Source organism: Centruroides sculpturatus, unplaced genomic scaffold (assembly GCF_000671375.1).
Source record: "Centruroides sculpturatus isolate CEXI.00-Female unplaced genomic scaffold, Cexi_2.0 scaffold24, whole genome shotgun sequence".
Taxonomy (NCBI): Eukaryota; Metazoa; Arthropoda; class Arachnida; order Scorpiones; family Buthidae; genus Centruroides; species Centruroides sculpturatus.
In genome coordinates, this window is record NW_019384375.1 from 797,323 (window position 1) to 809,759 (window position 12,437).

At 29.8% G+C, this 12,437-nt stretch overlaps 1 protein-coding gene across 1 annotated transcript; it reads left to right on the forward strand.

Annotated features, from left to right (window-relative positions):
- Positions 1-4,968, forward strand: LOC111616830. Its single transcript, XM_023358189.1, has 5 exons — positions 1-6; positions 890-1,069; positions 1,159-1,356; positions 1,473-1,587; positions 3,819-4,968. The coding sequence occupies exons 1-5, from the start codon at positions 1-3 to the stop codon at positions 4,061-4,063; spliced, it is 744 nt and encodes a 247-aa protein (XP_023213957.1). The 3' UTR covers positions 4,064-4,968.
- The last annotated feature ends 7,469 nt before the right edge of the window (positions 4,969-12,437 follow it).

Genomic DNA, 12,437 nt, shown 5'->3' on the forward strand with positions numbered 1-12,437 from the left:
ATGAGAGTAAGAAATTCAGGGATCAAACAATCCCTTGAACTTTTCGAAGAAGAATTATGGTGTTTACTTATGATGTTTTTGTGCAATATATCATTGCAAAACTGTCAATTCACTTTCAGTTATTTTGTTGATAGGATGAAAAGTTTATATCTTTTAGTTCTATATTTATTTAAGTACCTTTTAGTTAGTTAATTATTTAAAAATTGTTCGTTCCGATTGTTAAAATTAAGAATACAGCATTGGCCAATCGAGAAGCCAAGTGTTGCCATTAATGCTAGCGTCCTCTTAGTAAAATGGGGAGGGGGAAATTTATTTATTTATTTATTTATTTCTAACGGAGGAACGTCGTCCAATCCCGATATTTACCGCAAAGATTTATTCTCCTTCCTAAGTTTATTCGAAAGTAAAATTGCTATAACGTCGTCAAACACGGAGCCGCGCAGTAAATTTTGATCCGGACTCGAATCCGTCATCTCTCCCCGCTCATAAATACGCCTGCGTCTCATCTCAATATAAATCCGCGTTGTTTTCCTCATTTTAAAAGATGTAACGTCCGGAAACTGAAAGATAATTGCGCGGCTATCGAACCGACATCGATTAACTCCGATAAAGCCGTCGGATTTAATATAATTCTTTAAAGAAATCGAAAATAAATCCTCCCCGATCGAATTTAAAAACAGAAAATTTTCAATTTATTCGTTCGCCCATTAAAATTATTGATAATTTTCTCCCTCCTCCTCCACGTTTCGACTTCTCCCTCCGTCCCGTAAGCGATGCAGAGAAGTGTCATTGTCGGGGGCAGGTTGCCCTTTGTGATGGTTTTTATCTTTGTTTCAGCTATTATAATGTAAATTTACCTTTATTTTGTTTTCTTTTGTTGGACCGATAGAGACCTTTAACGGGGCAGGACAAGAGGGCCGTGTGCTGTCTATGTTGCAAGAGGGGTGTAGTCAGCGTGAGAAGTTCTTTAGAACGTTCGGCTTATTGCTGCGGAGAGAGCATCCGGCTGAAGGCGGACATAGACAACCAGAGCGAAGAGAATATATTCCTCAGACTCAAATTGGTTCAGGTAAATTTTAACAATGAAATCTCCGGCGCGCTAAAAATAATTGCCGGCCAGAGTAAACACTCCGGCTGTACATTCTACCCATTTTTCAGTACGTGGAGTTTTTTATCGATCGAGGCGTGTTGGGCATCAACAAAGAAGTCAATAGAACCGTATTAGAATATAAAGGTGACGCCATACACCCTCACACCAGATCCAAATTTGATAGTTCAAACAGTTTAGTGGTTCCCGTCATGCCACCCACTCTAATGGGAGTGTGCCGCCTTCTCCAAATCTACTATTTTCTAAAGGTAGAAGTTTCTTTTCTTTATCGATTATCTTCCCCCCCTCCTATCGATTGTGGCGAATAAAATCCGAAAGACGAAAACAAAAAATTGATTTTTTTAATATTTTTCTGGTGATTCAGGTTTGGGTGGAACTGGAAAAATCCGGCGACGATTTACATATGAATTTCCCAATCACGATAGCTACTTGTCCTTTCCGCATTCCCAATTCAAACCAGCAACCCAAGTTAGAGTACGGTGAGTAATTATTATTAATATATGCATAAAATATAATACTTTAATCACATTTTTCTTCCTCCAAATAAAAAAAATCCAAGTAATTTTTAGAAATCTCTCTTGGAATTAATGGATTTCGACTGTTTACTTTTTACTCCTCGGACTAATACCCCTAAAATAAAATTACGCGATTTTTTTAATATTTAATAATAAAAATCTTGAAAGATTTTCTAAAAAATAATCCCTTTCGGAAGTTCACGCAACGGGATAAAAATCACATTATATATATGATTAATTAGAAAAAAAACAGGTTTACCGGAGATTACGAATGAATGAACTTTGACCCGTAGGCCTACGCAAGAGTAATTACCATTTTTTCGAAGGTGATTAATACAGGATAAAGGAAATCGATGAAGGGAAATAGTCGTTAATGTTTTTCGATATTTTCAAAGACGATAACATTCAAAATTTGAGTTCAAAAATCGCACGCCGGATCGTTATATATAAGGAATTATCGGCAATTATACATATATAATTGCCGATAATTCCTTTATCATTCTACTATAAAGCTATTGGCTAATTAAATTTCATACACGGTCCCTATGTAGGTCAGTTTCAAAAAAGAAAAAAACAAACTTCCTAAACAATCGTAAACGAGTCAAATTACTAAATAAAAATTGAAACAAAATCTTTAAGAAATTCTAGAGCAGTCGTTATTCTTGTTTTGTTCGATGCTCCAGAACGAAAACTACACAGTTATCGTTTTGAAATTCCGTAAGTACGCATTATGAAAGTATTTCGCAGTCGTCTCTTAATCTTTACGGAATATTTTATGTACTCGTGTATAAATGCTAGAACATTTTCCCGATCTAGAACTCCGCGGTCGTTTTCTAGTTTTTTTTTTCCTCGGTACAACAAATAAACTCGGACGATGCGGAATTAAACGGCCGCTACATGCCAGTTGGCTCGATAACGATTATTTGTCTAGCTATTTATTCTCTATAATTACCGTTACTACTGGAAGGTCCTCTCGATTCCTGCATCGACTTATCTTCCAGAACTATTTATCTTCCTATTAACCAATCATTTGCAGTCGTTTATTTTTGCTCTCAGAGCCGTTCTCGATCGGAGATCGGAGAGCTCTCGCGATTTACGAGATTTAATTTCTGGATTTTTGGGGGACACGTTCGACTCCAAAAATTTTACCGAAATTACAAACCTGGAACACTTAAAACGCACGGGAACGTCTGTTCCCGCGCGTTTTAAGTGGTAAAATCGATAGGGTTTCGGGCTCGAGATCTTTTTACTTAATTGCCTTTGCACGCGTAAATAACCGCTTAATTATGATTAACTAACGAGTTAATTAAGGAACCGGCAACGTTACAAACTATCGAATAATTCGACCAAAGCCAGAAAATAAAAACATTCCACTTTTAACAATGCAGTTAATTAGCGATGTTATCGAAGGAAGAGAGGATGGAGAATTTTTCCCGTTTTATCTGTCGGCCATCGAGTGTTATCGAAAATTTTCGTTCGAAAAATCCGTCTGATGACGTCACCGGCAGACCTAGACGTCATTTTCGCGCTTAATGACGTCAAAAGACCCGTTAAATATGACGTCCATCCCAAATGGTAACGAACACGTGTTCGCAGATCTTTTCTTCATTTTAATTTGCTTATTATATAACGCTTTATTGAAATTAAGATTTTTATTGTCTTAACTTCGGTAGAGCGTTATAACCAAAATATGAGTTTAAAAATAACTAACCAATCGCCTTTCCGCGTTGATACTAAATTTAAAACTACCTTTACGTTATTGGCAGTTTGCTGTTTTAAATATCCAGTCGAGTACCCGATTGGACGACGTAAGCACAAATTAAAATCGACCAATAGGAAGCTTAGCGGGATATTTATGTTAACGCAAACGTATTTACCGAAGCTGCCGATTGGTGTACGGTTTATAGATTATGCTAATTTATTTTCGCGTATTTAGGATGCGTTTTATCGTCGAGATTGCATGACGTATGATCGAATTTACGGTTAGGGCGCGGTCCTTTATTAACGTAAAAAATCAACTGCAAATTTGCCTATACGCTTGATGCTTAAAGACCCTTAATTGTTCACCCAGGCATCCTCTAAGTATCAACTAACTTGCAAATGTAAATAATGATTTTAGCTTTAAAATACGAAATTAGTGTTTTTATTCATTTACCTGTTTTTTCTTTCTTTCTTTTCCGTGCTCCGGTAAGCAGAAGTGTGTTGTGAACACGTGGAGGGAGGAATGTATATCGGACCAGAATTCCTCTTGGGACAGGTATACGATGGAACGTTGGGAATGGAGGAAGGAGAAACTGTAGTACTGTACAGACCGGTCTACGTCTGCGTTCGGAACAGGGGAAATTCTCAACCCTCTAATGCAATCTCGCGAGGCAACAACGAAGCAGGAAGCAGCAGCCGCCAAGAGAAGACGGCGGGAGTGAGCGAATCCAGGGCGTAAGACAGGGAGATACCGGATTACGGCCAGTACGGGACCAGATTCGAATGAGTTAAAAAAAACCTAGCCACACGATCAACAAACGACTTGTCCGAAAACGGAAAAAAGTAAAAGCCTGCCTGCAGGATCGAGTCCAGATGGAAGGGAAAAGACGGTGCCTCTTTTCGGATATATAAACAAAAAGTAGTTTACCAAGAGCCTTACACCTGACACCATCTCTACATATTTACACTACTAGGCCACAGCTATCTGTGTGTAATTATTCAGGTGTTTGTAGAAGCCTTATCATTTCTTCCACGAGATCGATATGTGTCCTCTCTATTAGCTAAAAAAAAAAAAACAAAATAATTGGTGTTGGCAACGACGGTGCAGCTATTGACTTTTTTTAAAAATTACACTACGTGGTGTGTGCGTGTGCGAGAATAGTTGCTTATATCAATAATCAAATAGAATAAACCTCCCAACATTAGAATGTAGTTCTTATTTTGGGACCATAGAGACGAAACAAGAGAATAATTTTTCTTAAAAAAAAAAAAACAAAGGTATAAATCACTCACCTTAGTATCCGTGTAGACATTCTTTCCAGACTTAGTATTAACAGATACGTATATTTCTGAAATAAAAGCATACGGTATATATGCAGTAAAGCGTATCTACTGTTAAAAAAAGACGACAACGAAATGAGCATCGTATTTTTAATCCTTGGATATAAAAGGAATATATATATTCCACGAACGAGGATTTACACCATCGTTATTTTCACAAGATGATGGATGATATTAAAAAGCATTGGGTGCTTTTGATGTTATTGTTGATGTTTGTATATATTTCTAAATGCCTGTGGTTTCCATTATTTAGTGTCCTGATCAGTAAAAATTCTAAAGAAAAAGAAACAAAAAAAAAAAAAATAATAATAATATATATATTTCGTTAGTTTCGTTGCACGTAGAATCATGTTAATATATTTAGATAGTAAGTGAACTGTTAGTGAATGGCAGTTTCATCACATCGATACAACGTAATCATTACGAAATGTTGAAAATTTTTGTGCTGTTTATGAAAATACTTTATACCACTGTTATATACTGTCATGTTGCAGAGTAAAAACAGAAAATATATATATATATATATATAATCTTATTTATTCATTCATTGATTTTCTATCCTCATTATGTCGACAACAATCACAAATTTTATCATATATAAATATATTTATGTGTATATGTATGGTATGCAGAATTTCTGCTTTGTCAGATACTTTTAATGAAATAGTTCTATTGGTTGCATTAGACTGGATAAATTTTACGGAATAAAGTTTTAAACATTTATGGAAACATATACTAAAATTATATTTTAAGAACTAGTGCGGTCCTACGTATTCCTTATAGTTCTGTTTCTTCTCTAAACCATTGGAGAATAAGAAATCTTTCGATTAAAGTTAGCAATCCTTACATTAACCATAACACCAGGAATTAATGGATGGTATCTGAAAGGTGTCTATTCTGTGAGCTATATCTTTTGTGTATCGTCTGTTGTTCGTTTTCCCAGATTTTTATGCAGCGCATTTAGTTTGTCTTTTGTATTAAAAAAAAAAAATTATCCTTGCGGATTATTGCCGCACAAGGAAGAAGGTTTGGGAAAAGAGTTAATATTAATGAATATATCTTCCAAAATAATGTTATTTATCACTGTACTTTTTTAATCTTGCATGATTATTTGATGTATGGCATTATAAAACTTGTTAAATTTAATGAAGAAAATAAAACTTTTGACAATTAAATTTTAAAAATTATTTTGTCAAAAAAATTTTTTAACAATAACTGTTATAATCAATTGCTTTTTGTCAGTATGGTCTGTTTATTTTTGTGAGGTTTTAATCAATATCAAGTGTTATGCTTACCATTTTCTAAGTACAGTACCTTATTTAACCAATTGCTAATTTAATAAAAACATTTAAAAGAGCAATCCAATTATTATGATATTTTACTTTCCTTACTCTATTTAACATATTCATTATCCAGCATTACACAAGACACCTTGTTCTAAAATAAAATTTATGTTTCGGAATCCGAAGAACTATAATCTAAGCCCAGCAGATTACGTTTACTTCTGGATGGGCGGGCACCGTCCTCTGAATGAGGAAGAGACTCTGTTCTGTCCGTGGACTGCAAATTTGTGTCTTCGTTGGACGGGATTACCTTGTTTGTAACGTTAGATTCCGTCGTTTTAAATTCTAGAGGCCTGTCTAGTCGATCCATATTGACATTTGTAAAACAGACGTTAGAGTCTTTGACTTCTGCAGAACTCTCTTTTAAAATTGGTGTTTTTATTTGAATAAAGGTGCTTTTGTCATGAACATTACCTAAAATTTAAATAACATACAATAAATGAGTGTTAAAGTTCAGAGAGAAATTAAAACAATTTAAAATTAATTCTTATGCTTTGAAACATTTTCAATTGAACCAATACTATAAATTGTATTTTATAACAATGGTTCAAGAGTAATAAGTAGTAAACAATATTATTATTATAATTACTTCCAGATGATGACTAAACTGCAACTTATTTTGTCACAATTCAAATTTCTGTACCTAATTTTTCAGGTGAACAATTGACAATTTTCTCTCGACACCAATAAATGCCTATTATTTTAACTTCTAATTCAACTTATATTATTAAATTTTACAGAAAATTATACTTAAAGAACTAGAAAAACATTCAAATACTATTCAATTCTGGTGTAACTATAAGATATAAAAATCCAAGATTCATTACTTGATAATTGCAATGATGATAATACAGTTGTATGAAATGATGATAATAAGTTGTATGAAATTTTTCACACTATCAAATGAACAAATAAAAATCTTTAGCCAAAACTAAACTAGAGTCCCAACATTACCTGAATAAAAATGAAAATGCTTTCAGGACAAAAATGGATAGAAAAATATAATATGCATCCTTCATTTTTCTTCTTGTTTACTTGTTGATTCATACTTTCACCAAAATAATAATAATAATATTTAAAAAGTAACAATAAAAATTGTAATTTGCATGAATAAATAAATAAACATATTTCACTTGCAGTTTTATTTTTTATTTTTTAGCATCAGGATGTTTGTGATATTGATACTTATAGCTTGCATAGTGTTTGTAGCAACTCTTGTCCCAGCAAAATAGGTGCTGACAATAGCATCATTCATTACATACGTCATTCTTACCATAGTGAAAACAATTAAGCAATACAGTGTTTTCTAGGTATAATGGAATCCTAATATTTTTCAATAAGAAGATAAATTTTAATGGTAATTTATAATTGTCATTTTTTTTACCATTCTAATTGGCTAAGGTTCTGGCATCTTATCTACTTATTTTAAATATCAAGATTATAAATTTCTCAAAATTACTTTCTTTATTTAATGTAAAAAATACTAATAAGAACACTAGAATAACAAATAATTATATTAAAGAATAATAGTAATAATGTGCCCCTAAACAGTGGTAAACAATTAACTTACTTGTTAGCACATTTTTGTGCAAATAACCTACACCAGAGGATTATATGTACACCCTACAGAAATTTACAGTAACTAAAATAAAAACCTTAGTATAACTTGTCCCTCTATGTAACCTACACTTTTGGAAATAGCCATTGCAAGAGTTCATGACTGTATTTAAAATCCATATACCAGCAACTTGCCCCATCACATAATCCACAGATTATATACACAAGAAGATACTGTAATTAGAATGGGAAAATCTCTTAGCTACTTTATTAAAATAATTCTTAACAATTTCACAATAATTCATTAAATTAGCTATTTCATAATATTTTAACTTTCCTATTTAATAGATTATTAAAGAAATAAAAGTTATTTTATAATTATAAAAATTATCATCTAGTTTTAAAATAACATAATGCATAATTTATGTTTTTGTTTCAGTATAAAGCAGAAAAACATCATACTTCATTTACATTTGGTTTATTGTTACATATATCTTTTGCTTAATTCTATATTTCAATGATATCATTTCCAGCAAAATCTGGTATTTTATATTTGTACGAGGCGTGTCCGGAAAGTAAGTACCGTTTCGTTTTACCGCCACCGCAGCGGTAGTATCACAGTTCAGCACCTGTGTACACGTGTCTCTGGTTGANGATTTCACTGTTACTTTCTATCATTTTAAAGAAAAAAATTCAAATTAAAAAAAAAATCGCTTAAAATCGAGTCATATAATTTAAAGGCGTGATTAATGTGATCAAGTATATAATAGCTTGCAAAAGTCTCGAAGAGAACCATAAAAACTTTTTAAAATAAATTTTGAAATGCAAATTTTGCTATGTAAAACGTGATAAAAATTTTAAGAATTAACGAACTACAGAAAATGAAAAAAAAAAAAAAACATAAGGTAAAAATATATTTCTACACTTTATAAAAATAAATAAAATTCTTTAAACATATGAGAGCTCTCTTATATATTAAATAACTAATCAAAATTAACGATAAAAAACAATATAATAATAATAACTGCTCAATATTAAACATGATCATAAAATCAATTTTTCTTTATGAGATAGATATCGATTTATATCATCTATATTTAACTTTCATTATTATTAAGTAGAAAAATAAAAGATACGAAGATATGTCTAAAAATATCGTAATTAAGTTAGAAATCATTAACGTTGTCATTAGAACTTTAAAATTCTATTTGGTATCTTCTTTATATCTTCAAAACTATCCCTTTGAAAATCTGTCTGCATTCAGGTGAACTTCTCACTGATTACAGAAGTGTTCCTCTTACAGATTCTTTTATACTCTCCCCTGCGACTCTTGATTGATGTATTTACCCACTAGCCTTATGTAAATTAATTAGATGATCCTTATTCTTTACAAGAGTAACAGTTGTTTGGAAAACATTAACAATTGTTCGACCTCAAAAAGCTGAAATTCTTCAACAGATTAAATGCATTCTTTGTAATTGATAATTAAAAATACATCGTTTAATTTGATTATAAAGATAGTTTTAGTAAAGTATATTTCAAAAACTTCAAACAAAATTTAAAGAAAATCAATTTTATTTCAACTTTTGCAGCTTCATATATTTAGTTAGAAATTGATTTTCAGAACAAACGTTTATGAAGATTCTAAATGATGTTTTAAATTTTATTATTTTAAAATTATAAATTATAGATTTTTATATTAGGAACTATTTAAAAATTTAAAACAATCTTACAAAATTATTTTAAACACATGCTTTAAAGATATAAATTCGCCGTGATAATGTTAAAGATTTATTTTCTAGGTTAAATTTTTTTAATTTTCTTATATTCAGCTCTTACTTTTTATTTTGTTTTTTTTTACTTTTTTATGTTTTTTCTTTTTTATTATAATTACAAAATAAAATGCGGTTTCTCTCTCATAATTTTACTTTATGTAAATGGTTAACAAAAATTATTTCTTTTATTTAAAAAAACTAAAAAGAAAATTTAATTTTAAAGGACAGAAATTATTATTTTTAAAATTACTTTAAGATGTTTTATTTAATAGATAAGGAAGTTAAAACGTAAACACAGCAAACAAACAATTTTTATGCAGTTTTTAAACTCGCATTAACGCATTAAAATTTTTTAAAATAAATTATAAAGAGTATTTTAAAATTTATTACATTCAATAAAATCTAATTGAAAACATTGAATTTAAAATTTATTTTATTTACTTTTAATAANGGCTAAGTTTTGTTTGTTAATTTTTACCTCATCTTGAATATATGAAAAGAAATTGAAACTAACATCACATAACAATATACATATATATAATATATGTATATAATGTATATACATATAATATATATAATGTAATATATATAATATTATACATATTACATACAATATATTAATATAATTTATATAATTATTATAAATAACTATTATATATATAGTAGTTTATTATTAATTCACTTATTGCTTCGACAATGTAGAAATTTTTATAATCCTAAAAAATGCAGCTTATTTCGTTAATAGCCACAAGTTACGATGTATACTTTACTGCTTAAAACTTTTCTACTATTGATTTATTGTTTTTGGTATTTGAAATGGTATTTCACAAACCAAGTTTTTCTTTAACATCAGTTATATATTATAAAGTACACAATTAAATGCTATCTCTTTGATACCAATAGCTAAATCAAAACGAATATTCTCATCATACCTTAATTCTTTATGTTTTTTAACAATTTTTATTCAAGCTTTGTTGAATTAAATACTTTGTAATATTTCAACAAAAATTATTTTTAATCAATAATATTCGGTTCAGTTATAATCATTTTCTAATCTTTCAAACGCAGCAAAGTATTATGCAATGGAAGTGAATTATATTCTAATACAATAAGTAAAAATTCTAAATTATATCATGCTTAACACTAAATGAATATTTAATGAGATTTTACATATATTATAATTTAATATTTTTATATTTTGCACTGATTGTTTGTTAAAAATTTTTTTCTTTCTTTATGCACATTTATTAAATCTCATGCAATTTTTATATAAAGAATATACTTTAAAACTTTTGGCTTTAATCAACAATAAATATTAAAATTTAGAAAAATCTTAAAAATAATATTAGTTAAACTTTTCGCGTAAACAAGCTGAAATTTAAAATTTTGAGTGATAAATATTCGTTTAATGAACGCACTCATTTAAATTTTCTCACATTTAACTAAAGGTAATCATTTAAGTTATAACTTTAAAAGTATATTTTTAAATTAGCATTATAATTAATTACGCAACCGAGTCTCTGATGATGCAACATATATATTTTGCTTTGACTAAGATATATGTTTACGTTTCAAAATCTAACCAACTCGTGGTATTTTCAAAAGTTGAAAATCGTGAATTTCTTATCGAAGTCTAGTGTAAAATCTAGTTTGTATATCGTCTTAAAGCAGATCGATTGCAACCACTTATCTGTCCCCGTTCTTTCTGGTCTATCGCGTATCGTAATTTGTTACGGCCTCAGGTATGGGTATACTTCTACTACACAGTCTACTTAAAAATGCTGAGATTTTACCATCATTGCAAGTTTTATGGCATTTGCTCTTTAATTTAGTCAAACAAATTTTAGTATCTCTTAATTTAAATTTATTATATTCCATATTCATACTTGGCTACTCGCATTTTTTTATCGTGAAAGTACAAAAACTAACCCGAAACTCTACATAACTCTAATAATTAATTTTCTATTGTTATTTTACTGAATATTTAGCAACATTTTTATTACTTTCCATTGTAATAAGGATTTACATTCGTCTAAATACATTAGCCTAAAAAGTTATAAAACTTTTTGCTAGTATACATGTTTGTTATAAACACTAACGAGCATCCACCACAAACATTCATCTTGTACTAATAAGCATCTGCATTTATCCGAATGTATAATCAAGCAAATTTATATAAACAGTAAAAGAATATTACAGTTTTTCTAAATTTGTATATAAAATTTGATTATAAGAATCAGATATATTTAATAATTCAACATAAGTCGAAGTCGGCCATTACAGAAAAAGCAATTCTTGAAGCAGAAGTCGTTTCTTTAGTACAACGACTGCAATTCAGTGAAGTCAGCACTAACACCATTTTGGGCATTGGAGCTTAAAAGAACGGTAAAAAGAAAGTAAAACGCATAAAGCTAGGATTTAAAAACTAAGATCAGGTGAGTAACGCAGACTATCTTCTGATGACTGCTGGAGACAAACCTAGAGAAGGACAAGCTGGAGCCGAACAGGATGCAAAGGTTGGAGACGTGCCAAATATTAGTAGAAGAATACATTGTGATATCGTAATTACTTTTGTATAAGTACAAGGTGGCAGGTAATAAAATTCGTTGTGACTTGATTGGGAGTAATATTTCATTCGAAATTTTAGCGTCGAAAATACAGTAAGTTCTCAAAAAGACGAGGGAAGAAAAAATATTATCTTATAGCAAGATCTTGCTATTATAATTGACTCAATAAAATTGTCTTCTGTCTAGAAAAATTATATTTCAGAACGAAACGATAAATTTTAAATAGGTTTTTCTTTCTTTTTTTAATATAAATTATACTTTAATTATTGTTTGGTATCATAATTAAACTTTAAGAAAATTTTAGAAATGTAATATCAAGCTCCAATTTTGAACTGAATCATTTAACTCTCATCTTAAATTTTAGGAAAAAAATAAATAAAATTTTATTTTCTACAAAGCGCTTTATTTTTGATTATATGTTGATTTTATTTCAGAATTTTAAATATGAATTTACATTTTAACTACATCTCTAATTAGTTTTCAATTTAAATACAATCTCTCTTATAAAAAAATAATAAAATTAATATATT